The sequence below is a fragment of the Lactuca sativa genome, chromosome 5 (assembly GCF_002870075.4).
Source record: "Lactuca sativa cultivar Salinas chromosome 5, Lsat_Salinas_v11, whole genome shotgun sequence".
Taxonomy (NCBI): domain Eukaryota; kingdom Viridiplantae; phylum Streptophyta; class Magnoliopsida; order Asterales; family Asteraceae; genus Lactuca; species Lactuca sativa.
In genome coordinates, this window is record NC_056627.2 from 163,925,744 (window position 1) to 163,951,442 (window position 25,699).

At 38.6% G+C, this 25,699-nt stretch overlaps 2 protein-coding genes across 3 annotated transcripts; one reads left to right on the forward strand and one right to left on the reverse strand.

The window, feature by feature from the left end:
* Positions 1 to 706: 706 nt before the first annotated feature.
* On the reverse strand, positions 707 to 8,592 carry LOC111877020 (rho GTPase-activating protein 7). Of its 2 annotated transcripts, none has more exons than XM_023873571.3 (22): positions 8,165 to 8,592; positions 7,722 to 7,758; positions 6,474 to 6,550; positions 6,289 to 6,359; positions 6,132 to 6,210; positions 5,724 to 5,868; positions 5,438 to 5,557; positions 5,265 to 5,342; positions 5,126 to 5,181; positions 4,614 to 4,683; positions 4,224 to 4,317; positions 3,828 to 4,098; positions 3,523 to 3,738; positions 3,097 to 3,420; positions 2,797 to 2,846; positions 2,468 to 2,528; positions 2,284 to 2,367; positions 2,090 to 2,203; positions 1,825 to 2,006; positions 1,678 to 1,747; positions 1,359 to 1,574; positions 707 to 1,223 (listed from the first exon to the last, which is right to left on the reverse strand). In XM_023873571.3, exons 1-22 carry the CDS (start codon positions 8,216 to 8,218, stop codon positions 1,047 to 1,049), a joined length of 2,646 nt encoding a protein of 881 aa, XP_023729339.1. In that variant the 5' UTR covers positions 8,219 to 8,592; the 3' UTR covers positions 707 to 1,046. The 2 variants fall into 2 exon arrangements, with proteins under 2 accessions (XP_023729339.1, XP_023729340.1); XM_023873572.3 differs by having other exon boundaries at positions 4,224 to 4,311; positions 8,165 to 8,591.
* Positions 8,593 to 9,765: 1,173 nt separating this feature from the next.
* LOC128134251 (uncharacterized) lies at positions 9,766 to 11,856 on the forward strand. Its single transcript, XM_052771776.1, has 3 exons — positions 9,766 to 11,148; positions 11,446 to 11,556; positions 11,818 to 11,856. Exons 1-3 carry the CDS (start codon positions 9,766 to 9,768, stop codon positions 11,854 to 11,856), a joined length of 1,533 nt encoding a protein of 510 aa, XP_052627736.1.
* The last annotated feature ends 13,843 nt before the right edge of the window (positions 11,857 to 25,699 follow it).

A 25,699-nucleotide genomic window follows, 5' to 3' on the forward strand; every position in this document is an offset into this window, starting at 1 on the left:
TAAATGGTATAACCATACAAAAACACAAATACACACAAACATATATATATATATATATATATATATATATATATATATATATATATATATATATATATATATATATATATATATATATATATATATATATATAACATTAAAAAAATATAATACAATATTTAATTAAATATTTTTTTGTATATAAATATGATTTTTTTGCATGAATATGTATATTATGAAAAAAAATATACTTAGGGTAAAAATATAAAAAAATTTATAAACTTAAGGGTAAAAACGCAAAAAAAAATAAATAATAATAAACTTAAGGGTTTTTTTTTGCGAATTAAATATAATAGTAATATGAAAAACCTGTTATCACCGGTAAAAGGGTAAAACCGAACATTTTTTCGAAAATGTTTGGGTAAAAACGAACATAAATTTCAACTTTTGGCAAAACCAACAAAACCCTAAATCGAAATTGTATACATATAATATGAGAAAAAAATCCATAGGGTAAAAGTGTTAAAACAAAGCCAAATCAAATTTATCTAAATCGAAAATCCTGCTTCACATATGTAAGACTAACAACCATATGAAAGTATTCTGATTCTTACGGACAGTTGGAGGCCTTTGTAAGGCTTTATGTTGTTTCATTATGCGAGAGCTTAACTTCTACACAAAATCTTGAAATTTGGTTAAAAGAGTCATATACCAAACCAACAGGAGGTTAAATACAAATCCCATAAAACATCAACATACAAAGTGATTGTGTCACAAAATGCACAACAATCATTACATCCTCGAATAGAAAATTACCGATTACATCACATACTAATAATATTTATAATAATACTTTATGATAAACAGATATACTAGGATACCCGCTACACCTCTGACAAAACAACTCATTTTTTGTAGTGTACTTTTTTTTCTGGACACCAAATAATAACAAAACAGAATTACAAAAAACGGAAATTCCAAAATGAGACTACAGAAGTATCTACACTCCACAAACAAAAAAACCCAAGGAATATACAAATGGAGAAATGCCAGCTCAGCATGCCAGCTCAGCGAGGGGAGGATTGTTTATACATAAAATCTTGGGAGGAAGTCCCGTAATTTAAATCGAGGTTGTGAAGTTGTTCCATAAGTTGAGAGCGCCGTTCTTTGAAGAAATCAAGGCGGGTTGTTAATTCCACCAAAGTCGAAGAGGCGGCTGATTGGTGTCTAGGATACTCAACCACCTACGAAAAAAAAAACATTTTTTTAAGTTTTACAAAAAAGCAGACATACTTTCACCATTTTACCAATTTGGTCCCTGAACAATTTTTTTTTTTTTTTTTTTTTTTTTTTTATCAATCATAAGTAAAAAGTGAAACCTCAGGTGGTCTGGATGAAGATGGAATCATGGTGGCAGAATCAACGGCTCCAAAATCATCGACAGATAGACTTGTAGAAGCCTCTGTACTTTTAGAGTCACTCAAGCTTGTGGAGTCTATCAACTGCTTTCTTGAAGGTTGCCTATTATTACCATTATTACTGTTTCCAGATGTTAATTGTTGTCCTTTGATGTTTCTCATCTCTAATGAATTTTCCTGCATCAAAAAAGATATCAACTTTAATTTCTTTCTATTATTCAAATAAAAAATCATTTTTTCAAAGCACAATGCGTTGAGAAGAAGATAGCTTCTTAGGTACCTCTGTTCTTTGTTTTCTTTCATGGTTGATATAAGCAAGTGTAGTATCAAAATCTTGTTGAAAAAATCTCCTGCCAAAAAAGACAAAATTTACATTTCATTCCAATGTTATACAAGAAAAGCAGTTATTATTAAAAGAAGAACTTACTGTGGAGGATTATGATTATGGTTATGGTTATGGGGATGTTGGAATTGGTGAGAATTATCTGAGAGAGAGCCATAGTGATGCTGGCGTTGCTGATTCAGCTGATGATGTAATTCAGCAACTTTTTGCTTCAATCTTGCCACGTCAGCTTCAGCAAGAGCAATCTCCTCAAGTTCAGCTCGTGTCTTCATTTAAAAGAAAGTGACCTTTAAAATCTTGATAATTTTATTTGATATGAAAAAGCAAGAAGATGAAGAGTAGAAGAAACCTTTGAATCCATAGGGCGGGATCCTGACACCTGTCCAGAAGACATGCTTAACCCCACTTCTAATGCAGCCCTTAAATCCCTTTCAGCTTGAAGTTGTTCCTGAAGCCTTGAAACCTGTGGAGATGGAGAGGGGTATTTAGGGAATATCATGATAAGATAAAATATTCCCAATTAAAAACAAGAAGAGAGCATACATCTTGTTCAAGTGCTAATCGACGTTCATGAAGTGCTTGTTTCCTTCTTTCAAGGCTAGCTTGAAGTATTGCATTCCCTCTAGCCTAATAATATCCATCAAATTTTAAAAAAAAAAATATATATTACCCAATCATTGCACAATATTTTGAAAACATAAAATTTAATATGAATATTAATTATTACCTCCTTTGCGATTCTTTGGCGCAAGTCGTTTTTTGTAAGCTCAAGCCTTTGAATAGCAAGTCTAGAAACATTTATAATATCCCATTCATTAATATAAAATTCAAAAAATTACTAATAACAAACTGAACTTAAGAAACCCATCTTTAAAAATGTGTTGTATTGTTTAATGTTTATAGTTTTACACCCATTGATTAAACACTAGATTGCATATGTTTCAACTTCAAACAATTAAGAAATTTCTCAATGTTGAACCTTTATATCAGTAGCATGAAAGTAAGTAAATAGAAAGCAACATATAAATATAAATGTAAAATAAACCATAGTCTTACTCTTCTTCTCCTGAAGAATCAACCGATTCCATTGATGGAGTCTTTCTTCCCTATGAAATAAAAAATAAGAAAAACAATCATCAGGCCCTTAAGACTCCAACATCCAGTTTCTTGTAAAATGTGGACATAACATAATTCTATATTATTTGTCCATTTCTTTCTATTGTACTTTCAAAAACTTTCTTCATTAGAACATTATACTTTGAAATATCTAACAAATTGCTGTGTATTTGGATAATAAACAAAATGAATGAAAGCACATTACTATTTCTGCATTTTAGTAAACCAAACAAGACTTACATTATTATTCCTTCCCCAAAATGTGGAACGCTTGGCATTACTATTACTATTACTATTAGATCCTGAAAATTTGCTAATTGGGGTCTCATTGCATGATTTGGGACCCACAAAAGGCTGAGATACTCCTTGATCTATAGCAGAAAGCATTGTTCCAACTGACCGATGAGACTCACTTCTTGACAACATGCCAGGTGTCTCCATTTCATTATGTTTCTTATTACAACCTTCAACACGTTCAGAGTCCAATAAATTAGAATTTGGTGGTGGCTTAACATTAACATTGCTTCTTGGGGATACAACATCCGATTCATCAGCTCCATATACCTATATATATATATATATATATATATATATGTTCACAAAACAAAACCTCAATCACCAATGGAATGACGAATTCCATTCCATCGTTTTCAAAACACTAATTACCTTAAAGTCATAGAGATCACTGCAAGCATAACCACTGCTTTCACTCAACTTTCCACTGAGAACACGTTCAGCATCGGTTTCTTGATCAGCTTCATTTTCTGCATCATGGTAACCATTGCTTTTGGATTCCATGTTTTCATCATCCATTGAATCTTCACTTGCACTATTGTCCATTCGAGAATCTGCTGACATTGAACATTTCAGCATAGTGTCATCCTGAAAAAACAACAATAAAGTGACCCAATAAATTAAACCTTAACAGTTACTTACAGTAAAAAAATGGTAAAAAAAAAAAAGCAACTTACATCAAAGATATTGTCATACTCCTCAAGTAGAGTTGTAATTATAGCTTGAGCATTATTAGCAGCATTTGCAGCAGCAAGAAGCTGTGCAGAATTGTCACCATTATTATTATTATTATTGTTATTATTGTTATCAAAATCATCATCCTCCAATTCACATTCACCAGCTAAAAGAGGGCGTAACAGTAATGGTGCCATACAAGCAGCAACTGCTGAAGGAGTCATTCGGTTTTCAAAAGTATGCAGAGAAACAGTGTGCATCATCTTCAAGATTCTGCAAATCAATATCAACTATCAAGTAAAAACTATAAATCAAAATCTTCTTCATTTTTTTTTTTTTTTTTTGTGAGTGTTTTGTAAAATAACAGAACAGATAATAAACAAAGAGAAAAAGGTGACCTTTGTAACAAACGTCTGTTTGGTTCAGGGAATGTTTCCAAGATTGCTGCACGCATGGCATTTACTCGAGCTTCCTTCCGGTCAATTCCTTGGTCAGCAGAGGGAAAACATTATCAGTATACAATGTTTAATACTACAACTTAATTAATTGGTACCTTATAGTAATAGCATGATAGTGAGCTTCAAAAGCATCATGCTATTCAAAAGAATAAAGATGTATGTATGTATATATATATATATATATATATATATATATATATATATATATATATATATATAGTAGAAGACTTTAATTCCAGTTCGGAAAGTTAATAATATAGCCTTAGAATCAAACATGAACAACACATCAACAACTTACAAATAAGGATAAAAAAAGGGAGATGAACTTACTATGAGCTTCCAGTAAAGCAGTGCAGCAGGATGCAGGAACAGGGGATGAGGGTAGCTCTCGAAGAACATGCTGCAGAAAAAAAAAAAAAAAAAAAAAAAAAAAAGAGTTATGAGTCAAATCATTGACCAAAGCAATGAAAAAGATCCCAGATACAACAAGAATATAACCTCCTTCTGTTTTCCCCTTTTGTCAAGATGTTTTACTGTTTCTTATCAGTGTTTGGACATATAGAAACCTACTTATCATCATCTAAATGGTACTTATATTATGTATTTGAGAAAAAGAAGAAACATTTGAGGACAAATTTGTAAAAAGTTAAGACGTAATGGGGAAACTCTTTTTTCTGTATTAAGTTGTTCTTTCTGCATCAAGTCTAAAAAAAACACTCATGTATATAGAAGAAAACACGTAATAGTAAGGTATACATAACATAATAGCATGTTTTATAATATATTGATTCATTAGCAAAGATATCCATTGCCATTGATCTTGATTTATATCAGGTATGCACCTTGACACAATCACCAACAACATGAGCATCTTCATCAGAACCAAATTCAGTCTTGCCTGAAACAAATATAGAAAAAATCTTAGGATTCTTCATTCTTAATACAGACAATTGGAGTGCAAATGCAAGACAAGTTTTCAACCTGTTTCATACTCCTGAACTCTCTTATCAACTTCCTCAACATCTGCAGCTTGTCTCAAGATTCCTTCTACTTTGGTTCCTTTAACATAAAATCATAAGGCTCAAGTTAGCACATAAAAAACTGAAACCATGAGATAGGACTTTACTACATTCAGATTTCAGAAAGAAAGCTACCATGTTTCTCAAGAAATCTAAGAGCTTTTTCAAGAAAAGATGGGCCTCCATCTATGTCTTCCAAAGCTAACAATATTGGACGCCCAACAACCAAAGATTTGATTGGTCGTTTGTCCCTCCCTATAAAAAAATATTCAAAATGAAATCAATAACTTTTGAACCTAAAAAGTTGAATTACATTGCATTTAGCCGTTTTGAGTATGCATTGTTTTCAATTCATAGAAAGAAAACAATCTCTGAAAGTGGCTATAAATGCAGTGAAAACAAAAGATTAGGGTTTACAAACATTGATGAAAGGGTCCTTCAATTGAATCAGTAGTATCATTGCGAAAGATCCCATTATTTCCCATTACAAGAGCTGCACTTGGTGCTTGAGCAAGAGCATGTTCCAAAGCTGTCTTCCATTCAAACAAATCCTCTGATGTCTCAGCCTGAAAATTTATATTCAACATTGTAATAATACAAAATCAGATTCCAAATCACATAAATAGTAAAACCCATACAAGGGAAAAGCAGATTAAAAAGTAAGAGACAAATAACAATCAATTAAAATTCATAAGGTAACGAAAATGCCAATCAAAACATGCCACATCAGCATTTGTGACAAGTCAATAAAGATACTCCTATGATATAAAAATGTATCAATGATCTGTCATGAAAAAAGATAAAAAAAAAAAAAAAAAAAAAAAAAAACCTTGAGAGTAAATGCACGTCCATCACGTCCATCAGGAAACAAAACAGTTAACAGCTTTTTGTCTTCTCTAACAACAACACTGCAAAATACAATAAATCACATTGTAAACTAATACTTCCTCAAAAACAACATTAAACACACACACACACACCAGTACCTTCCAGAATTGTTCAAGTCAATCCCCCCCAAAGTCAGATTGACTTCACCACCTCTCTGAGGAATTGCACTCTGCATAGTTACATAAGTACAAATTTAGCAATTGGAGAAGGAATTATATATTTAATGAGAGAGAAAAGAGAATAAATATTTCACAAAAGAAATAAAGTGAAGAAGATAACTCACGGGATCATTTTTAAAGAACACTAAAGAAGTGCGTGTGAGAATAAACCAACGCTTCTTCCATGATTTCCAACCTAACCCTGAGGAAGCAAAAGAGTTGTTATGTAAGGAGACAACAGAACCAAGTGAGTAAAATCAAAAAAAAAAAAAAAAAAAAAAAAAAGACAGAAGAGTAAAAGTTGCAAAAGACATAAATGCCCTCCTCATCCTCATTATTAGAACTTTATGTTTTACAGAATACAATACCAAACAACACCCAAAACTAGCTTAATTTTATGGATATGACACATGCACCCTTGTGCAACGATAATTTTATGCATACAAATACAATTCGATTCTACAAATGTTTTATACTCTTTTAATAAACTTAATAAAAGGAAATCAACCAGAAAGAACAGATAAATGGAAGCTACAATCCTTCACCATGGATTATAAGATAATTGAGTTAGTATATGAACTTTCCCACTTAGTACTACCAATTTTCACAAAATATCATTTATCCAAACAAAACTTATTGAGGGAAAAAGAAATACTACCTTAGTTAATTCATATGGGCCCCTGTTGTATCTCATGTTATGACCCATAGGGTATAGATTGTATGCCATGTTTCTTATCTACTACCACTTGTATCTTTTTCATCAAATGACTTCTTCTAAAACCGTTGTATACCTCGGCATTAATTGCTAAAGGTAGATTTGAAAATCAAACAAAAAAACGGTGTTTCTTAGGCTTAATGTGATCCAATCCGTTTTTCAATGATGAAATGGACATTTGTGCTTAGCAGCCTGTCAATGAACTTGAGTTTATCCATTGATTTTTGTCCAAATGCTATGCTTTCTAACTCCACAAACTCCCAGTTAACCTGAGTGCCTGAATCCTAAGCTTTATAAAAGCCACTATAACCTAAAATTCACTTGATACCATATTCTACAGCTCAAACAAATAGCAAGACCCCATTTGTTACTCAAGACACAACGCAGCAAAACAGTATATGATGAAAATCAATATCAAATTGTTATGGTTTTTGGTTAAAAGAAAGTTCATATGGGCTCAACCTTAAATGAATTGATAACTCATACTCAACCCTAATCCATACTTTCTTATATATCAGAGCACACCGAATTCATAGCCAGATTACAAAGATAGCAAGATTTTTGAATGACAAAGCTTTACACAGTGTTTAAACTAAATAGAAAGACGAACAGGAACTTATGATAACAATTTCAGATGAAAGGAATAATTTTTACTAACCTTTTGAAGATATGAACAACGGCCCGCTTTTAAAAACCTGTTAATAATTTCCACAGATCTTCAAAAAGTTAGAAACTTTACTACTACTACTACAATATACCCATCAATGCGTCATAGACTGACTACATCATAGAAGAGATGGGAAACATGCAGCTATAAAATGACTTTTTCTTCAGATACATACACTACATTTTCCATTTTACTCCCACATAACTTGCGGTTCCAATTGGGTTTCAAACAGATGCCATTTCACTTCACAATCCGTATGAATTTGAAAGTTTTCTTAGAAGAAATTAAGCCTACATTGAACTTTATGAAGTGGATTGGTACCGATAACAAATATTTAGGTCCCAAAATTGCGACTAAAAATCAAAACCCTTGTCAATTTGGAGTGAGGGATACAGTAGAGAAGAATGGGAATTGAATAGATTATGGAAAAGTACCGTGTTTGTAGCTCCAATTCGGGGACGCTCGAACGCCGCCAATGAAGCAGACATTCTTAAAAAACATTGATGGTAAAAGAATCAAACATTTGACAAGTGGGTATCGATAAGCATCCCGCAGAGTAGAGAGTCGAGACCCAGATCGAGGGAAAGGTCGGCAAGATCTAATCGAGTAGAAGCGTTTCAAATTGAAGAGATTGTTGATGATATTGATGATAATGATGAAGAAGAAAAACCCACAAAAAAGCAACAAACATCTGTTACCATCTTTATTTTCTCTCTCTATAAATGTAAGATTAGGTAATAGTGGTTGCTTTTCACCTACTTTTGGCTGTGTAATAAGATTTGTGTTTAAGAAATGGTTCTTGTTTGGCAAGCTTTGCTTTTGGATGAGATAGTAATTAGCAAAGGGAAAGAGAAAGCCAACTCAAGTACCAGTGGCATTTGGTTTTTTATGGGGAGCCTCTATTTCAGCCCGTGATTCCTGGGCACCCAAGAAGCCAGATAGATTTACTACTAATTTGCATTTGCAAGGAGTAAAAATGTAAATGTAAATGTAAATCATTCTACTTTTGTGTGTGTGTCTTTCTTTCATTTGTGTGTGTGTCTTTCTTTTATTTTAATAATTTTGAAAAGTTATTTAAAGCAGCCGTTGTAAAGTGGGTAAAAGTCGAATAAATGTTAAATTGGGTCCTTAATTTGGCTCATTCAATAAAATATTATTATTTTTATTTAAGTTATATTTCATATTTGAATTTGCTAGAAAAAAAAAAATAGGAAAGAGTTTGGTAAACGTTTTTTAAAGTGTTTTTAGGAGAATATAAAATATCCCTCTTTATAATTTCATCAAGAGAAAATGATTTCAAAGGTAATATAATTCAAAAAATGTACATGTCTAATCTTTAATGTTTTTTTATGTTAGATATGTCTTTATACTTGTTTTTTATACTCATGTAGCCCTTTTGACCGGCTACACCCGGTTTAGCCGGTTATATTTGAATTTATGTTTATTTTGGTGAAATATATTGTAAATGTGGCGTCCAAATGGCAACATACGTGAATAAACCATCTATTACACCCCAAAATAAGAGGATAACGGACAAGTAGGGTTCATTTAGTGAGCCTCCATCCTCCCTTACACCACACTACTTGCAACGTCCTAAAATCATGACCTAAAAATTTTATTTTTAATTTAATAAAACAGTATTCCAAAATATTATCTATACAACCCAAAAGAAAATAAAAGTATCAAAAATCATATCAATCAGAGTAATATCTCAAAAGCGGAATTCATATAGTGTGTGCGATGCAGTCATCTATAGTTATTCCCCTTGGAACCAGAAGTACCTGAAACATAAACCGAAAACCGTGTCATCGGTATTAGAGAAGTAGTGGTTCTCTCAATCATGGTATCATAACAGTAGTTTAAGTGAGTAAATACCACATATTGGTATTTAGACTTAAACCGCCAGAAGTTCAATATATGAACGGATTCATTGTAAGTATATGGATACAAACCATAGGAAAGACTTAAGTAAAGTATTAGGTAATGATAAATCCTAATATTCTAAAATACTATATTAGTCCAAATTTTCAGAACAATGGTTGAACAGGTGAGTAGCCATACACCAGATGTGGGTGGAGATCCTCATCCTGATGAAGTAAATACTCCAGTATCCCTTCGTGAGGAGCGACTTGTGGATAAACTCACTAGTGTTATTCAACAGACTCTCGAAGAACACAAAAAGAATAGTGATAAAGGTAAAGAGAAAGCCACCAAAGAATCTTCAAAAGGGGAGGTGAAATGTCCCTCATTCAAAACTTTCAAGAGTAATGGTGCTACGAAGTTTTCAGGTGTTCTTAATCCCATTGTCGTTCTTACATGGATCCAAGACACAAAAAAAGTATTTTGTATCCCTCATGTGGTTAATGAAGACAAAGCTAATTATGCTTTTGCAATGCTCATCGGAGAAGCCTTGGTCTGGTGGGAAGCAACATTTGAAGCTTTCAACGAGTATGACCAGGAAAATTTGTCTTGGGAAATGTTCAAAACTCACTTGCTAGGAAATTATTGTCCTCTAAACACGAGGAGAAGATTTGAGAAAGAATTCCTCAAGCTTAAACAGGGAGAAATGACTGTGAATGATTATGAAACACAATTCAATCAAAAAGCACGGTTTGCTGCAAAGTATATTCCAACTGGAGACGATAAAATTCAGTTATTCATGGAAGGACTACGGTATGAAATCCACGATTTCGTGGTTAATCGGGATGTTCTGTCATTTGATAAAGCGATTGAGTATGCTCGAAGGCACGAGCATGACTTAGAGATACGTGGTGCCACTCTTTCTGTTCCGAAGCATCCACGTATTGATCGAACTGTTCCTGTTTCCTCTATTCCACCAGCTCAATCTATTCGAACTGATCCTGGTAAACAAGTTCAATCTCATAATACATCCCATGGTTGCGGTAGGTCACAATCTTTTTCTCTTCAGTCACCATCATGTCAAAATTGTGGAAAGAATCATCAGGGCGAATGCAGATTAGAAAAAGGATCAGTGGTCTGTTATGGATGTGGAGAAATAGGCCACATGAAGTCCGTTTGCCCGATGAAGAAAGTTACATGCTTTGCTTGTGGTGTTACTAGCCACATGAAGTGTTTCTGCCCTACTCTTACTAGTCAAATGGCAGGAAGTCAAGCTTCCATACAACAACCAGAAAGTACTCCAACTAAAAAGGAGGAGGTGCCAAAAGCTAAAGGTCGTGCATTCCAAATTAGCACGGAGGAGGCACATGAAGACTCGAATGTTGTGACTGGTACATTTCTCATCAACTCTAGACATGCTCATATCTTATTTGATTATGGTGCCTCAAATTCTTTTTTGTCTCATGAATTTGCGCATTCCTTTCAAATTGCTTGCTATGCACTCGTGCAACTATTTCATGTAGATACTGCAGGAAGTATATCTTTATTTGCTGATAAAGTCTATAGGGATTGTGTCATAGAAATTGAAGGTTATAATTTTCTTGCTAACCTAATTCCTATCTTCTTGCCCAACTTTGATATTATTCTCAGCATGGATTGGTTGTCAAAGAACCGTGCAGAACTCTTGTGCTATGAAAAGATAGAACGCATTCCTATTGAAGGAGAGAATCCTATTTATATCTACAGTGAACAAAGAGTTAAAATCTTTAAAATAATCTATTTCCTAAAAGCTCGTAATTTTATATCAAATGGGTGTTCTACTTATTTGGCCTATACAGTTGATATCTCAAAATAGGGGAAGAAAACTGTAAAAGATGTTCTCGTTGTTAATGAATATCCTGATGTTTTCACTGATGATTTGCCTGGACTACCTCCGGATAGGCAAGTAGAATTCCGAATTGATCTTGTACCTGGTGTTGCTCTAATTTCAAAGACTCCTTATCATCTTGCGCCAGCTGAGATGAAGGAAATGATGATCCAACTACAGGAATTACTTGACAAAGGCTTTATTCGACCGAGTACCTCTCATTGGGGTGCTCCAGTACTGTTTGTCAAGAAGAAGTACGGTTCGATGCGAATGTGTATTGATTACCGTGAGCTAAATAAGGTAACTATCAAGAACAAGTACCCATTACCTCACATTGACGATTTGTTTGATCAACTTCAGGGTGTTAGCTATTTCTCGAATATTGATTTGAGATTGTAACACCCCAAGTTCAGAAGCAAGAGTTTAGGGGTGTAAAGTGTTATTAGAAAGATGGACTCGGCGATTTGGAGCTATGACTCGTCGATTCGGAGCGTGTGAAGAGCACATGATAAGTGGTCTGACTCGCCGAGTCGGTGGCTGGACTCAACGAGTCACTGCTGGAAGAGGAAAACCCTAATCTTAGGGTTTGCACCCTATTTAAAGGACTTAATGTCCTCCCCTCAGCCCCCTTACTCCCCTTTAAGATCTAGACACCCTGAAACCGTGAGTGAGAGTCCTTGGAAGACTTTTGGAGCTTAGATAAGTGATTTTGTGAAGAAATCTTGAAGATCAAGGAGCTTGGATCAAGGAGATTTGTGGAGATTCGGCTTATTATTCAGTGGGAGGTCGTTTTGGAGGTAATGAATTGTTATCCTTGGCTTTCTCCTTTATAGATCCATCTTTCATGGAGTTTTAGGGTTTGTTTGGAGATAATATGATGAGATCTTGGTGCATGAGTTAGATTTGGAGCTTAAACTCTAGATCTGAGTTCTATTTGGATCAAATATGTAGAAAGCCCTTCTAATTGCTATGCAAAAGCCATTCCCCATGAGTTAAGTTCCTTTCTAGCTTGGTTTTTTGAGTTATGGGGCATGAAGCACGTAAAGGTAGCAACTTTATGTTGCTAATGCACTCTAGGGGCTCAGATCTATTGTTTGGAGCAAAGGAGTAGATATGTATCTTTCGATTATAAGAATACCCGTATCAACTCGGCGAGTCTGGGAGATGACTCGGCGAGTTGGGTTAGGGCTTCAGGCTTTGAGTCGCATAGTGACTCGGCGAGTCGCATGGGTGAACTCGGCGAGTCATATGATGATGAGCTTGGACTCGACGAGTGGAAGAACAACTCGGAGAATCTGATGAAGATTGTCGTGGACCCGACGAGTCTGTTCTTGGACTCGGCGAGTCAGAGTGCAAAACCCCTAACCTCTTCTGGTTAGACTTAGAGCGGTGAGTTGAGTGGTGACTCAGTGAGTTGGACATGATAGGACTTGGAGATTGTGGAACTCAACGAGTCATGGGGTGACTCGGCGAGTTGAGTCGTGTTATGAGAGTTTCCTGTGTTTAGGAACTCGGCGAGTCAATGGGTTGACTCGACGAGTAGGGTCAATCGGGAAGGTGGACTTTGACCAGTTTGACCTTCAGGGGTATTATGGTAATTTTGGATATTTATGTCATTGGGTCATTGATGATTATAGGTGTTGGAGTTGGAGACAGTGCTTTGGGTTTTTGCTTTCGTGTTTCGGTTCGGCAGTTGCAAGGTGAGTTATCCTCACTATATCAATAGGGTCTAAGGCACCAAGGTCGGCCCTTTATCGGATGGGAATCCGGGTATTTGTTTGATATGTTTTTGAGTTGCTAGATCTGCACCCTGGTTTTAGGATGGTGTTATGTTAGTGACTTGGTTAAGGTCAGTATCTTGGTATGTAGGGTAATGTTATGTTAGTGACCAGTTAGGTCGGTATCCTGGTTGGGATGTTGTTATGTTGCATGATCTGATCGATTCGTTGTATAGCTGAGGATTGTTATGTGATTAACTATTTTATGTGCACATGGTTGTTTGACTAGGGTTGGGTTAAGGCGGGTCCTGCTTTGTGCTATAGGCCAACATACCCAGGGCGGACCGGATAGACCGAAGGCCCAGCGAGCGGTCCGCATAGGCTGAAGGCCCCAAGAGGGCGGTCCAGACGTGCCGAGGCTCGGAGAGTAGACCAGGCCGACTGAAGGTCCGGTGCGGGCGGACCAGTCATACTGTAGACTCGATATACATGGCTAGAATCGAAGAGTGGACCAGGTGGACTGAAGGCCCAGTGCAGGCGGACCAATCACCGTGTAGACTCGATATGCATGGTTGTTCTGTATTGTGATATGATATGAGTATGGTTATATGTGGTTGGTATTTTGGGGGTAACTCACTAAGCTTTCGGGCTTACAGTTGTAGTGTTTTGGTTTCAGGTACTTCAGGAGATCGTGGCAAGGCGAAGGCGTGATCGTACTACTCCTCATACTTTTTGATTTTGTGATTTGGTTATAGGGATACTCTGATGTTTAAACTCTTTTGAAAACAAGTTGTAACAACTTAATGGATTTTGAATGAATTAAAATGTTTTAAATTGGTGCAAATTTTTATGAGTGTTACAAGTTGGTATCAGAGCCTTGGTTTGAGTGAATTAGAGGAACATTCGTGTGAATCCAGTCTCAAATAAAGGAGGGATTTTCAAAATGGTTTTAAAAAGGTTTTCGAAATAAGTAAAGGAGGATGCCGAGGGTACGATCAGCCAGAGCCAGTAAGTAGACCCCAAAATACCATACTAGTTAATTGATTATGTGATATGTTAGAACAACATGCTAGTACTAGGCTAGGGATCTTCAGGAATTGCATGGTAGAATTGCCTGATTATGTGATGCCTACTAGCCTAGGGTTTTCCTTATATGAGATATTCAATTTTCCTTTAGGAGTGAGGATTGAGCGCTCGTCGTGTGTGTGTATATGGTTAGGGTGTTGTGGTGATACTTGAGACAAATATGGGTAGGTGTGGAAGGTAGTATGGGCCTGTACTACTGAAAGCACAGGACCCATATGCGTATCAAGGAAGTCACAACTCTGTAGGGTATCGGTTATGAGATAGTTCCCCGGGCGGGTATGTGATTTGTCTAAGGGTATTGTTGATGTATTGCAGTATGGCGATTACGAGGCATTTCGGGGCAGGATCCGGTTCGGGATCGGGATCAGGAGAGGGTGGTTAGGATGGGCCAGTACCACCCAAGGTCATTGGTCAGATGAGTACGGATGAGTTGGATGCCAGGATTCGTGAAATTCTGCATGATGAGGTTGTTGCCATGTTCCGGGCTGAGTTGTTGGAGATGTTTGGGTCGATCAAGACTACCATGGTTGAGTACTTTGATGAGCGCTATGCAGCTCTTGCGGAGACAGCTGTCGCAGCAACTACAGCGGCTATAGCAGCGGCAGGGGGAGGAACCGGTCGAGGTTTTCAATATCGGGACTTCGATAATATGAATCCCCCTACCTTTGATGGAGTTCAGGATCCTATCGTTGCTATGAGGTGGTTCTCATGCGTAGATGATTGTTTCTTCATGTGTTCATGCCTTGCAGATCAGAGGGTGAGGTGTGCTATGAACCTTTTGAGGCTAGAAGCGAAGGATTGGTGGAGGTTGACTATGGGATCTTATTCTGATGCGCAGCGGGCTGCGGTTACGTGGGATCAGTTCCAGGAAATGTTCAGTACTCATTATGTTCCACGGGTTGAGAGAGAGAGGTTGGCTCAGGAGTTCCTGGAGCTGAAGCGGGATTCATAGTCGTTGACGGAAATCACCAGGATGTTCACTGAGAGGGCGATGTTTTGCCTGGAGTTTGCTTCGAAGCAGGCTCAGATGTCCAGATATCTGAGTATGCTCAAGAGGGATATCCGACATTTTGTGTCCACACAGAGATGTGATACCTTGTTAGAGTTGCAGGAGGCCACCAGGCGGCGTGAGTTGGAGATTGAGTTGCAGTTGCGAGAGCAGAGTCAGGCCCCGGTGCAGTCGTAGCCGGCGCTGAAACGGTCCAAAACCGTTGACTCTAGGACTGGGGGTCAGAGCAGCCACACTTGTGAGAAGTGTGTGAAGAGTCATGTCGGAGTTTGCAGATCCGGTGGTGCGTGTTGCAAGTGCAGGAGAGAGGGGCATTATGCGAGGGATTGCCGTCAGTCGGCCCCGGTTCAGGATATGAGGATTTGTTATCATTGCCATCAGGTTGAGCACTTGAGGGCCAACTGTCCATAGCTTGTTGCAAGACCGGTGCAGGCTCTAGCACCGGCCAATTTGAGGATTACAGGCGGGGGTCAGGGTGGAGCGGAGCCTCCGAGGGCCCAGGGACGCGTTTTCCAACTTATAGCAGAGGAAGTCAGGGCAGAGCCAGATGCAGCTGCAGGTATGTTTCCATTTTGATATCTTGTTATTTGTGTGGTATTGTTAATCTGTCTACTTTTTTTCTGCATGATTCGTAGTATGATTGAGGATCTTAGTAATTAGGAGTGGTAGTCGGTTAGTGTCCAGGAGGATTGATGATAGAAAGATAAGATATATGATCTCGCTGCAAGGAATAGCAGCTGCGACATGAGAAGTGTTTAGTTGAGATTCGAACTTCCTTTGAGTTCGGGATGTGCGATGACGGGAAAGTTGTTCTGTGGAGGTTGCTCTCTCCAGAGGGAATCGGTTCATGGAGAAAGGGTCGATACCAAGTGGGGTCGATCGAGTCATGCCGGTTTTGCCATCGGTAGTTAGTAGTTGGTGCACTAAGTGGGGAGAATTGGAAAATTCTCAGATGAAACAGCAAGCATCCAAGGTTGGTTAGCTATTTGGATTCAGCAATGTCATTAAATGAGAGTGTGGTATGGTTAGAGCAGGTGATAGACACATGGGGCAGGGAACAGACCATGGTTCCAGGTAAGGTAGTGGATCGACATGAGGCCTGGGATTAGGCCGGGGTAAAAAAAATTCATAGAACGGATCTAGAGTTCGGAACCCCTAGAGGGCTAGAACAGACTGTATGGGAGAGATTCCCGAAAAGAATGGTTCAGGGTGATGTGCAACAGTTTTTGAGTGGTCCGGATAGACTAAAGGCCGGTGAGCGTACCAGTCAGGGCGAAGGCTCGAAGAACGGTCCAGACAGGCTGAAGGCCCAAGAAGGGCGGTCCAGACATGCTGAAGGTTCTGAGAGTGGTCCAGATAGGCTGTAGGCCTAGTAAGGCGGTCCATTCATGCTGAAGACTCTGTATGTGTTAGTAGACCTGTATGCGGGGAATGAGTGAGTATGTCGCTGTGAAATAGCAATCGATAAGATCTGGCCCCAAGTATTGATCATGATGATGGAGTTAGCTAAAGGCCGTGTATGGGCTACGTTAGCTGTGTGATCAGATTCAGAGTATATGGGAGTTAGGGAGTAGCAGTTGCTCTCCATGGGTGGTGTAAAGTGGAGTTTTAGCACCGTGGCACTTGTTGATGTGGTAAGGGTCATTGAGTAGAATTTCTTGAAGAATGGAAGGGAAATGTATGTGCCTCCGGGAAGGAGTTTTGTGTTGGAATAGTGTCTAAGGCTGCAACTATATTAGACAAGTATTTGACCCGATTGTGCATGGTCCTTTTGGGTTGCCTTCACCATAGCAACTTAGTAGGATGATTTATTATGAGAGAATAAATATTATTAATATATTATGAGAATAATATAAGGAATAATAATATTGGTATTTGATTAATATAAGTCATAAATTAATTAGTATTAATTTGGTGACTTAAAAGATTAATTAAATAAGAGGGTACAAACTGTCAATTGTTTGATAGTTACACTTTAGACTGTAAATCCTTAAGAGATAAGGATTGGACGGATTCTAGAGCTTGGGATAGCTCAAAATCGTCCAAGGCTTATCTATGGTAAGGATTTGGATTGCTTTAAGGAAAGGATTATCCAACTAGGGTTTAAGATGAAACCCTTAAGGAGTCTACAAGTATAAATAGACCCTATGGCAAAGGGAAATCGGCATCTCTTCTCAAGTAAGAAAACCCTAACCGATTTCCTCCTCCCCTCTCTCTCTCAAATCATCTTCTTTGCTTATTGGTGTTTGTAAGCCATTAGAGGAGTGACAATTGTGACTCTAGAAGCTCCAAGACAACAAGATCAAACAAGAGATTCAAAGGTAAACTTCTAGATCTGATTTTGTATTGTTTTATACCTAATTAGTCATTAGAAGTCTTGGATTCAAAGCATGTTTAATTAGAAAACCTAGATCCAAGCATTAGGGTTTTGCATGCGCACATAGGAAAGTTGTAACGACCCAAAAATCACAACTAAAAATTTCTTTAAAAACATTACTAAAATCATATTTAGAAAAAATTGTATCATAAGTCATAACATAATTTCTCGAGTATTAATTCAAAACATATTATCATTATCAGAGTCAAACTTCCCCAGGTTAACTGACTATGGTGTGTGCACTACAATCTTCCCGAGCTCCTCCTTTGAAAACTGAGTACCTGAAACCAAACTGAAAAACCGTAAGCACGAAGCTTAGTGGGCTCCCCCAATCTACCACATACCACACAAACATATAAAACACATACTGGGCCTTGCCCACTGCATTAGACCGAAGTCCGGGTTAACTGGGGCCTTGCCCCCTACATCGGACCGAAGTCCGAAGCTGACTGGGACCTCCGTCCCCTACATCGAACCGAAGTCCGAAGCTGACTGGGACCTCCGTCCCCTACATCGGACCGAAGTCCGAAGCTGACTGAACATAGCATAAACATATCCACTAGCATGAACCCACATATACTACATCAGACCGTAGCCCGGATCACATAACACATAAATCCTGTCTGAGCCACGAAGGCATCAAACATGCTAACTACTGCATCGGATCAAATATGGAAACTACTACTAGCTAAACGGGCCGGCATTGTGGCCTTAGACCCTTTCCTACTGGAAGGAAACTCACCTGAGACTGCTAAACTGATGCCGCTAATCCTCTTGACTGCTACTCGACCTCTGACTCCGAACTGCTGCTCCACTAGCTCCTCGAGCTACCAATGTCAATATAACACTTACTCCAACTGACCTCCAAAGGTCAACTAGGTCAACTCTAGACAAGGTCAAAGTCAACCTTTCAGGTCAACCCTACTCGCCGAGTCCACCTAATAACTCGCCGAGCTCATATGCTCAGGGTCTTTCTATTCGCGACTCGACTCGCCGAGTCAGTCCATGACTCGCCGGGTCAACTATTCCCGAGTCCTGACCTGTCCAACTCGATGAGTCTCCATCCGACTCACTGATTCGAGTTTCAACTCGAAGGGTTTGGGGGTTTTGCGACCTGACTCGCCGAGTCCGAAAATAGACTCGCCGAGCCCAAGGCAATCATCAACGAACTCGTCGAGTTGTTCTTCCAACTCGTCGAGTTCATGCCTAAATTCATCCGACTCGACGAGCTGTTCATCCCACTCGTCGAGTTCCTCCTCATCTTCAAGCTACTCGCCGAGTCCACTCGAAGGACTCGCCGAGTCTATTCAGTCCTTAATCCATGCAGTGGCTTTTCGAGCCAAACAGGGCTTCCAACTCATAGATCCATACTTCTAAGGCCTATCCCCCATGTAAAGTGGCAAACTTTACGTGTAGATCAAGAGATCTAGGCTTAAAACAATCCAAACTAGGGTTTAAGACAAAGAGGCTTCACTATCAACCCAAGAGCAGATGCTTTATGACTTTCTGGGCCAAGATACACTCAGATCTGAAGTAGCAACTTCAGATCTAGGCTTCTAACTCGAAATAGTTCTTAAGCATGGCATAAAATCCCCAAATCACATAGCCAAGGTTGATCTATTAAACAAAAGAGGGAAGGTAACGATTTATTACCTTTAAATGCTCAGAAATGTTCCACCAACTCTGGATCCAAGGCCCCTTCTTGCTCCACAAAGACCAACTACTCTTACAAGCTCCAAAAGCTTCACTAAGGGTAGATCTTGCTCCAAAACGATTATGGCGGCTAGGGTTTAGTGTTATGTGCTAGAGAGGTAATAAAGGAACCCTAGGGGAGAGAATGAGATGTTTAAATAAGCTCCAAGTCTCGGATTTAGGGTTTTCCTTGCTCAGACCAGACTCGCCGAGTCACCTTGGCCGACTCGCCGAGTCGGTCGCTTATACCTCAACCCGGATCCCGTTCGGACTCGTCGAGTCCCTCTTTGGACTCGCCGAGTCTCCCCCTAAAATTGGGGTTTTCTTCATTTTCTTGGCTTTCCAAACTTTGGGTGTTACAAAAGTTCTTATGGCTAAAACCCATAAGTGGTATCGGAGCCTAGATTGGTTTCTATTAAATTGTTGCTTGTTTGTTTGAATCTTGTGTGCAAAATTCGAATTTTGTGTTTCTGAGTCGTAAACTCGACGAGTCCCATGGTGGACTCGACGAGTCCCATGGTGGACTCGACGAGTTGGCCTAACTCGACGAGTCCAGTTGGGAACTCGACGAGTTCAAGCGTCAGGAAAGGCCAGATTCGGGATTTTTCCATACTTATCTTATGGAAACTTACCTTTATCATATTAGATCAATCTTAATCCGATTTTCTGATATCTATGACTATAATCTTGATCTAATTAAAGATATTTATCAACTAATAAAATATTTAATTTCCTTATGTGATAATTAATTAATTATTTTGATTAAATTGGTAATTATCTTGCAAGAAATAATTAAATAAATCAAATATAGATAATTATGGAATTAATTGTTAATTAAAATTATTTTTTATTTGATCCTCCATGTTTTAAATGTTTAAAACTTGTCCTCAAGTTTTGAAATTTATGTTTTGTGATTAAAAGTTTTAATTTAGACAATTTAAATTTCAAACCCTAGATTTTTAAAAGTTTAAAATACAACCCTATACTAATATAATATTACAAGATTAATATATATATATATATATATATATATATATATATATATATATATATATATATATATATATATATATATATATGTATAACTAAATGCTAGTCTTACCGTTAGTAGGCCTCATTCACGAAGCCGATCTAAAAGGTGGGTATAAGGTTGCGGCCTATAAAATGGCGCTTAATGGGTGTACACTCACACTCACTGCTTGCTTGATCGGTGGAGGGTCGTTAGCCGAACGGGTAGGATAGGGCAACCTCATCCTCTCATTAAAAGTATAATATGAAATACAAAGTACCTACACATTTTTTTAAAAATTTCCCAATCTTAGTTACTTTAGGAAAAGTGAATTGATGCAATCCCATGAAATTACACTTTGCACCCTTGCTAAGAAGTTAGTGGAGCGTGTGTGGTTTAGCGGCACACAAATTGGTTCTAAGCAAAGGTGGCAAAGGGTGATTCATTGTTTATCATAGTTCGATGGAGCGTGTGTGGTTTACCGGCACATCGAATAGGTGATTGTTACAATGAAGGCACCATGTGAATTTGCATGGTAATTCACACCCACTTTGTGATCCTCGGTATCCCAGTCACAAACAAGAGGGGCATATCGTGATTTAAACATGTCATTGAATAGTTTCAATGAATCTCATCCGAATCTAGGAATTCTTAATACATTTAGGACTTAAAGTTATGTTTTTATGGTGGAGAATTAGTGAATCGTCATTCACTTACCTTCATATTATTTGCATGTTGGATTACGACATCCCTTTTCTAATATGTAAATATTGTTGTTGGATCCTAACCCTAATTTTTCTTATTGGGTGATAATTAGGGATTCATATTCTAATCTATCTTTGTCCTTTCTATTTGTAGATGTCGAACGCAAACAACACTGCTGCTAGTTCTTTCACATTGATGAGCCTTTGTCAAAAGGTCACCTTCGATGGAACGAACTTTAGCGAATGGATAAGGTACATTCGCACCATTGCTCCCTATGAGGATAAGGAGTATGTCCTCGATGAGAAGCTCGAGAAAATTAACCCTGAAATCGCTACTCCGGCTGAAATGAACGCTTTTGAAACTCATGAGCGAGATGCAACGAAGGTACATTGCATCATGATAGCCACCATGAACTCCGAATTCCAAAAGTCCTATGAGGACATGTACCCGTACGAGATGCATCAAGACTTATTGGAGAGATACCACCAAAACGCGAGATAAGAGCGTTATGAGATTTTCACTAACATGATTTCCGCTAAGATGGGTCATGGAGAGTCTCTTACCGTGCACCTGCAAAAGATGCAAAGGTATGTCGACCGCCTTCGCAAGTTAAATGTTGACTTTGGGGAAGACTTGACGATCGACATGGTGCTTCAATCTTTGCCTCCGAGCTACAATCAATTTAGGATGACCTACCACATGAACAAAGAGGAGGTCACCCTAAGCAAACTCCAAGGTCTTTTGAGGGTCGCTGAGAGCAACTTCAAGGACAAGTCTGTTGCACCAACTCCCAATCCGCCTGCTGCTCCTGTCTTGGCTATTGGACAAGGAAAGGGAAAGAAGAGGAAGGCTTAGTCTAAGAACTATCGTAAGGTTAAAGCCCGAGATGGTGCCTCTTCTAGTGGGACCAAAGTTGATCCTGCTAAGCCCTGCCCTAACCCAAAGGAGGCAGAGTGCCACCACTGCCACAAGATAGGACATTGGAAGAGAAGCTGCCCAGAGTACTTGCAAGCCATCAAGGAAGGAAAGATCAAGCCATCTTTCGCAGGTATATACACAATTAAATCTAACGATTCTAATCATGCTATTTCTTGGGTTTTTGATATCGGTTGTGGTTACCACATTTTCTCTAATGTGCATGGACTAAGAAGAAGTAGGGATGTGGAGCAAGGAAGGATCAATCTAATCATGGGGAACAGAAGATTGTCGCCTGTGACCAAGATTGGAGTGTATTCTTTAGTGCTTAGGAATAGTTTATGTTTAGATTTGAACAATTGTTGCTATTCGCCAGAAATGGCTAGAAACATCATTTCATTTCATGGTTTGTTTGGACAAGGTTTTAGATTTTTTTTTTAATGAGAATGGTTCTATTTTAGCTTATCTAAATGGTGTCTTTTATTTTGAAGCTATACCATGTAATGGAATATATTAAACTATTATGATTGTTGACAACTTAGGAAATGATGTTTTAAACATAGATTCTTCCAATAGTATGGATAGAGCATCCTTGTGGCATTGTCGTCTTGGACATGTCAACAAGAAACGCATAGCCCAACTCCAAAAGGATGGAGTGTTGGAGTCATTCGACCTTAGGGAAGATGACACGTGCGAGTCTTGTTTACTTGGAAAGATGACTAAGTCACCCTTCACAAGTACGTGTGAAAGGGGTGAGGGTCTATTGGACCTAATACATACCGATGTATGTGGACCGTTTAGATTAACCACGAAGGATGGGAACCGCTTCTACGTGACTTTTACCGATGACTATAGTAGATATGGGTATATCTATTTGATCAAGCAAAAGTCAGAAACTTTTGAAAAGTTCAAAGAGTTCAAGAATGAAGTGGAGAATCAATTGGGCAGGAAAATCAAGATACTTCGATCCGATCGAGGAGGAGAGTACCTAAGTCTTGAATTCCACGATTATCTCAAGGAGTGTGGAATAGTTTCACAATTGACGCCACCTATGACACCAAAATTGAATGGTGTGGCAGAAAGGCATAATCGAACCTTATTGGATATGGTTCGCTCTATGATGAGTCATCCTTCACTATCAATCTCTTTTTGGGGGTATGCCTTAGAGACTGCCGCACATATCCTTAACCGAGTCCCTACTAAGAAGGTTGCCAAAACACCTCACGAGATGTGGACAGGGAAAGCTCCCTCGTTGGCACATATCAAGGTTTGGGGTTGCGAGGCTTTTGTAAGACGAGATACTCACGACAAGCTTGAACCTCGAAGTGAGCGATGTATTTTCATCGGCTACCCGTAGAAATCCTTTGGATATCTCTTCTATAGACTAAAGGACAATGTTGTCTTCGTTGCGAGGAGAGGAGTTTTCCGAGAGCGAGAACTCATAAGCCAAGGAGACAGTGGGAGGAAAATCGAGCTTGAAGAGATTCAAGAGTCGATAGATGAAGGAACCTATAACACTGGCACTCAACCCGAGGAGGAAACTCCGGTTGAACCGATTGACGATTCCTTACCTCTTAGACGTTCCGATAGAGTTAGAGTTCAACCCCAGTTTTATGGTTTTCATATTACAACCGAAGGGGACACGTATATTAGTGATGGTACACTAATAAACCTTGATGAACCTAATAACTATAAGGAAGCCATGGCAGGCCCGGAGTCTGCGAAATGGAAAGAGGCAATGGATAGCGAGATCCAATCCATGTATGATAACCAAGTTTGGAATTTGGTTGATAATGTGCCCGGACGTAAGACCGTTGGGTGCAAATGGATCTTCAAGAAGAAGACCGACGTGGATGGAAACGTACACACATATAAAGCGCGATTGGTCGCGAAGGGCTTTACTCAAACTCCCGGAGTTGACTATGATGAGACCTTCTCACTAGTTGCGAAGATAAAATCTATTAGAGTGATGCTAGCGATTGCCACATTTCATGATTATGAGATTTGGCAAATGGATGTCAAGACCGCTTTCCTTAATGGGAAGTTGGCTGAGGATGTTTACATGGCTCAGCCAGAGGGGTTTGTGGATCCGAAGCATCCAAATAGAGTGTGCAAGCTTGAGAAGTCCATTTATGGACTTAAGCAAGCGTCTCGCAGACGGAATCTTTGCTTCGATGAGAAAGTCAAAGAGTTTGGATTTGTACGAAGCGAAGATGAATCGTGTGTATATGTCAAAGCCAGTGGGAGTATAGTAAGCTCCCTCGTTCTATATGTCGATGACATATTACTCATAGGAAACGACATCCCGACTCTACAGGAGGTTAAGTCCTGGCTCGGGAAGTGCTTCGCTATGAAGGACCTCGGAGACGCTTCTTACATTTTGGGAATAAGGATAGTAAGAGAGAGAAGTAAGAGACTAATAGGACTTAGTCAGAACACTTACTTAGAGAAGGTACTAAAACGTTTGAGTATGGAAAACTCGAAGAAGGGAGAATTACCGATACAAAGTAATGCCAAGTTGAGTAAAACTCAAAGTCCGAGTACCGAAGCTGAAATAGCAGAAATGAGCCGAGTACCATACGCTTCCGCAGTTCGCTCAATCATGTACGCTATGACTTGTACTCGCCCTGATGTAGCCTTTGCTTTGAGCATGGTCAGTAGATATCAAGGGAATCCTGGCAGAGCCCATTGGATTGCGGTGAAGAATATCCTTAAGTACCTTCGGAGGATGAAGGAATGGTTCTTAGTCCTCGAAGGGAGTGATGACTTGAAGGTGCGAGGGTATAGTGACGCCAGCTTTCAGACCGACAGGGACAACTACCGTTCGCAGTCGGGCTGGGTCTTTACCCTGAGTGGAGGAGCAGTGACTTGGAAAAGTACCAAATAGGAAACCGTAGCTGATTCAACGTGCGAATCAGAGTACATTGCAGTGAGCGAAGCGTCGAAGGAGGCAATATGGCTGAAGAACTCCATCGGTGATCTTAGAGTCGTACCCGCCATAAAGGAGCCCATGGAGATTTTCTGTGATAATGAAGGAGCGGTTGCCTTGACCAAGGAACCGAGAGATCATGGTAGATCTAGACATATCGACAGAAAATATCACTTTATTAGACATCATGTGGAAGAAGGACAACTCGTAGTGAAGAGGATATCATCAGAAGATAACCCAGCAGATCCGCTTACGAAGGGACTGAGCAGGGTTAAGCACTTGCAGCATGCTAGGAGTATTGGGCTAAAGGATGATATTAGCATAGATTAGATAGATAGTAGTAGAAACGTGTAATAGATAAATGTAATTAACATTTGATGATTAAATAAAGGAGTTTTATTTATGAGTAATGTTACTGTCTTATGTTAATTGTTTAACTATTGTTTCATTTTGTATGTTTTGACTTCCAAAATAATTAAGTTTATTAAGAATAACCGAATTATTCAAATTGTCCACAATCGTTCATATGTTGGAAGTAGATATGAATGAAGATTGTCGTGAATTGGTGCGTAGATTGTCTAAATGGTTTTAGACATAGCAAGAGATTGTTGCGACGTTCATGAGTGCTTATGAACTGGTTTTGAGCATTGGAACAAACCCGTGCTTGCTGGAATCACCTTATGGAATATGATATAAAAGGGTGATTGCAAGACGATAATATCATATAGTCTTAAAACCTAGATATATGGTTTGTTATTTGTTAATTGGTTGTACATTGATAATGCGAAAACGCATCAGTAAC

What these genes read in the sequence shown, in the direction of transcription:
- LOC111877020 (XM_023873571.3), bottom strand. Translation starts at nt 8,218, where the DNA reads ATGTCTGCTTCATTGGCGGCGTTCGAGCGTCCCCGAATTGGAGCTACA. An exon ending in TGAAGGACCCTTTCATCAAT is followed by an intron (nt 5,558 to 5,723) that starts GTTTGTAAACCC and finishes ATTTTTTTATAG; the next exon opens with GGAGGGACAAACGACCAATC. An exon ending in GATTAGCACTTGAACAAGAT is followed by an intron (nt 2,204 to 2,283) that starts GTATGCTCTCTT and finishes CCATCTCCACAG; the next exon opens with GTTTCAAGGCTTCAGGAACA.
- LOC128134251 (XM_052771776.1), top strand. Translation starts at nt 9,766, where the DNA reads ATGGTTGAACAGGTGAGTAGCCATACACCAGATGTGGGTGGAGATCCT. An exon ending in TATCTTTATTTGCTGATAAA is followed by an intron (nt 11,149 to 11,445) that starts GTCTATAGGGAT and finishes ATCTCAAAATAG; the next exon opens with GGGAAGAAAACTGTAAAAGA. An exon ending in TAGAATTCCGAATTGATCTT is followed by an intron (nt 11,557 to 11,817) that starts GTACCTGGTGTT and finishes GATCAACTTCAG; the next exon opens with GGTGTTAGCTATTTCTCGAA.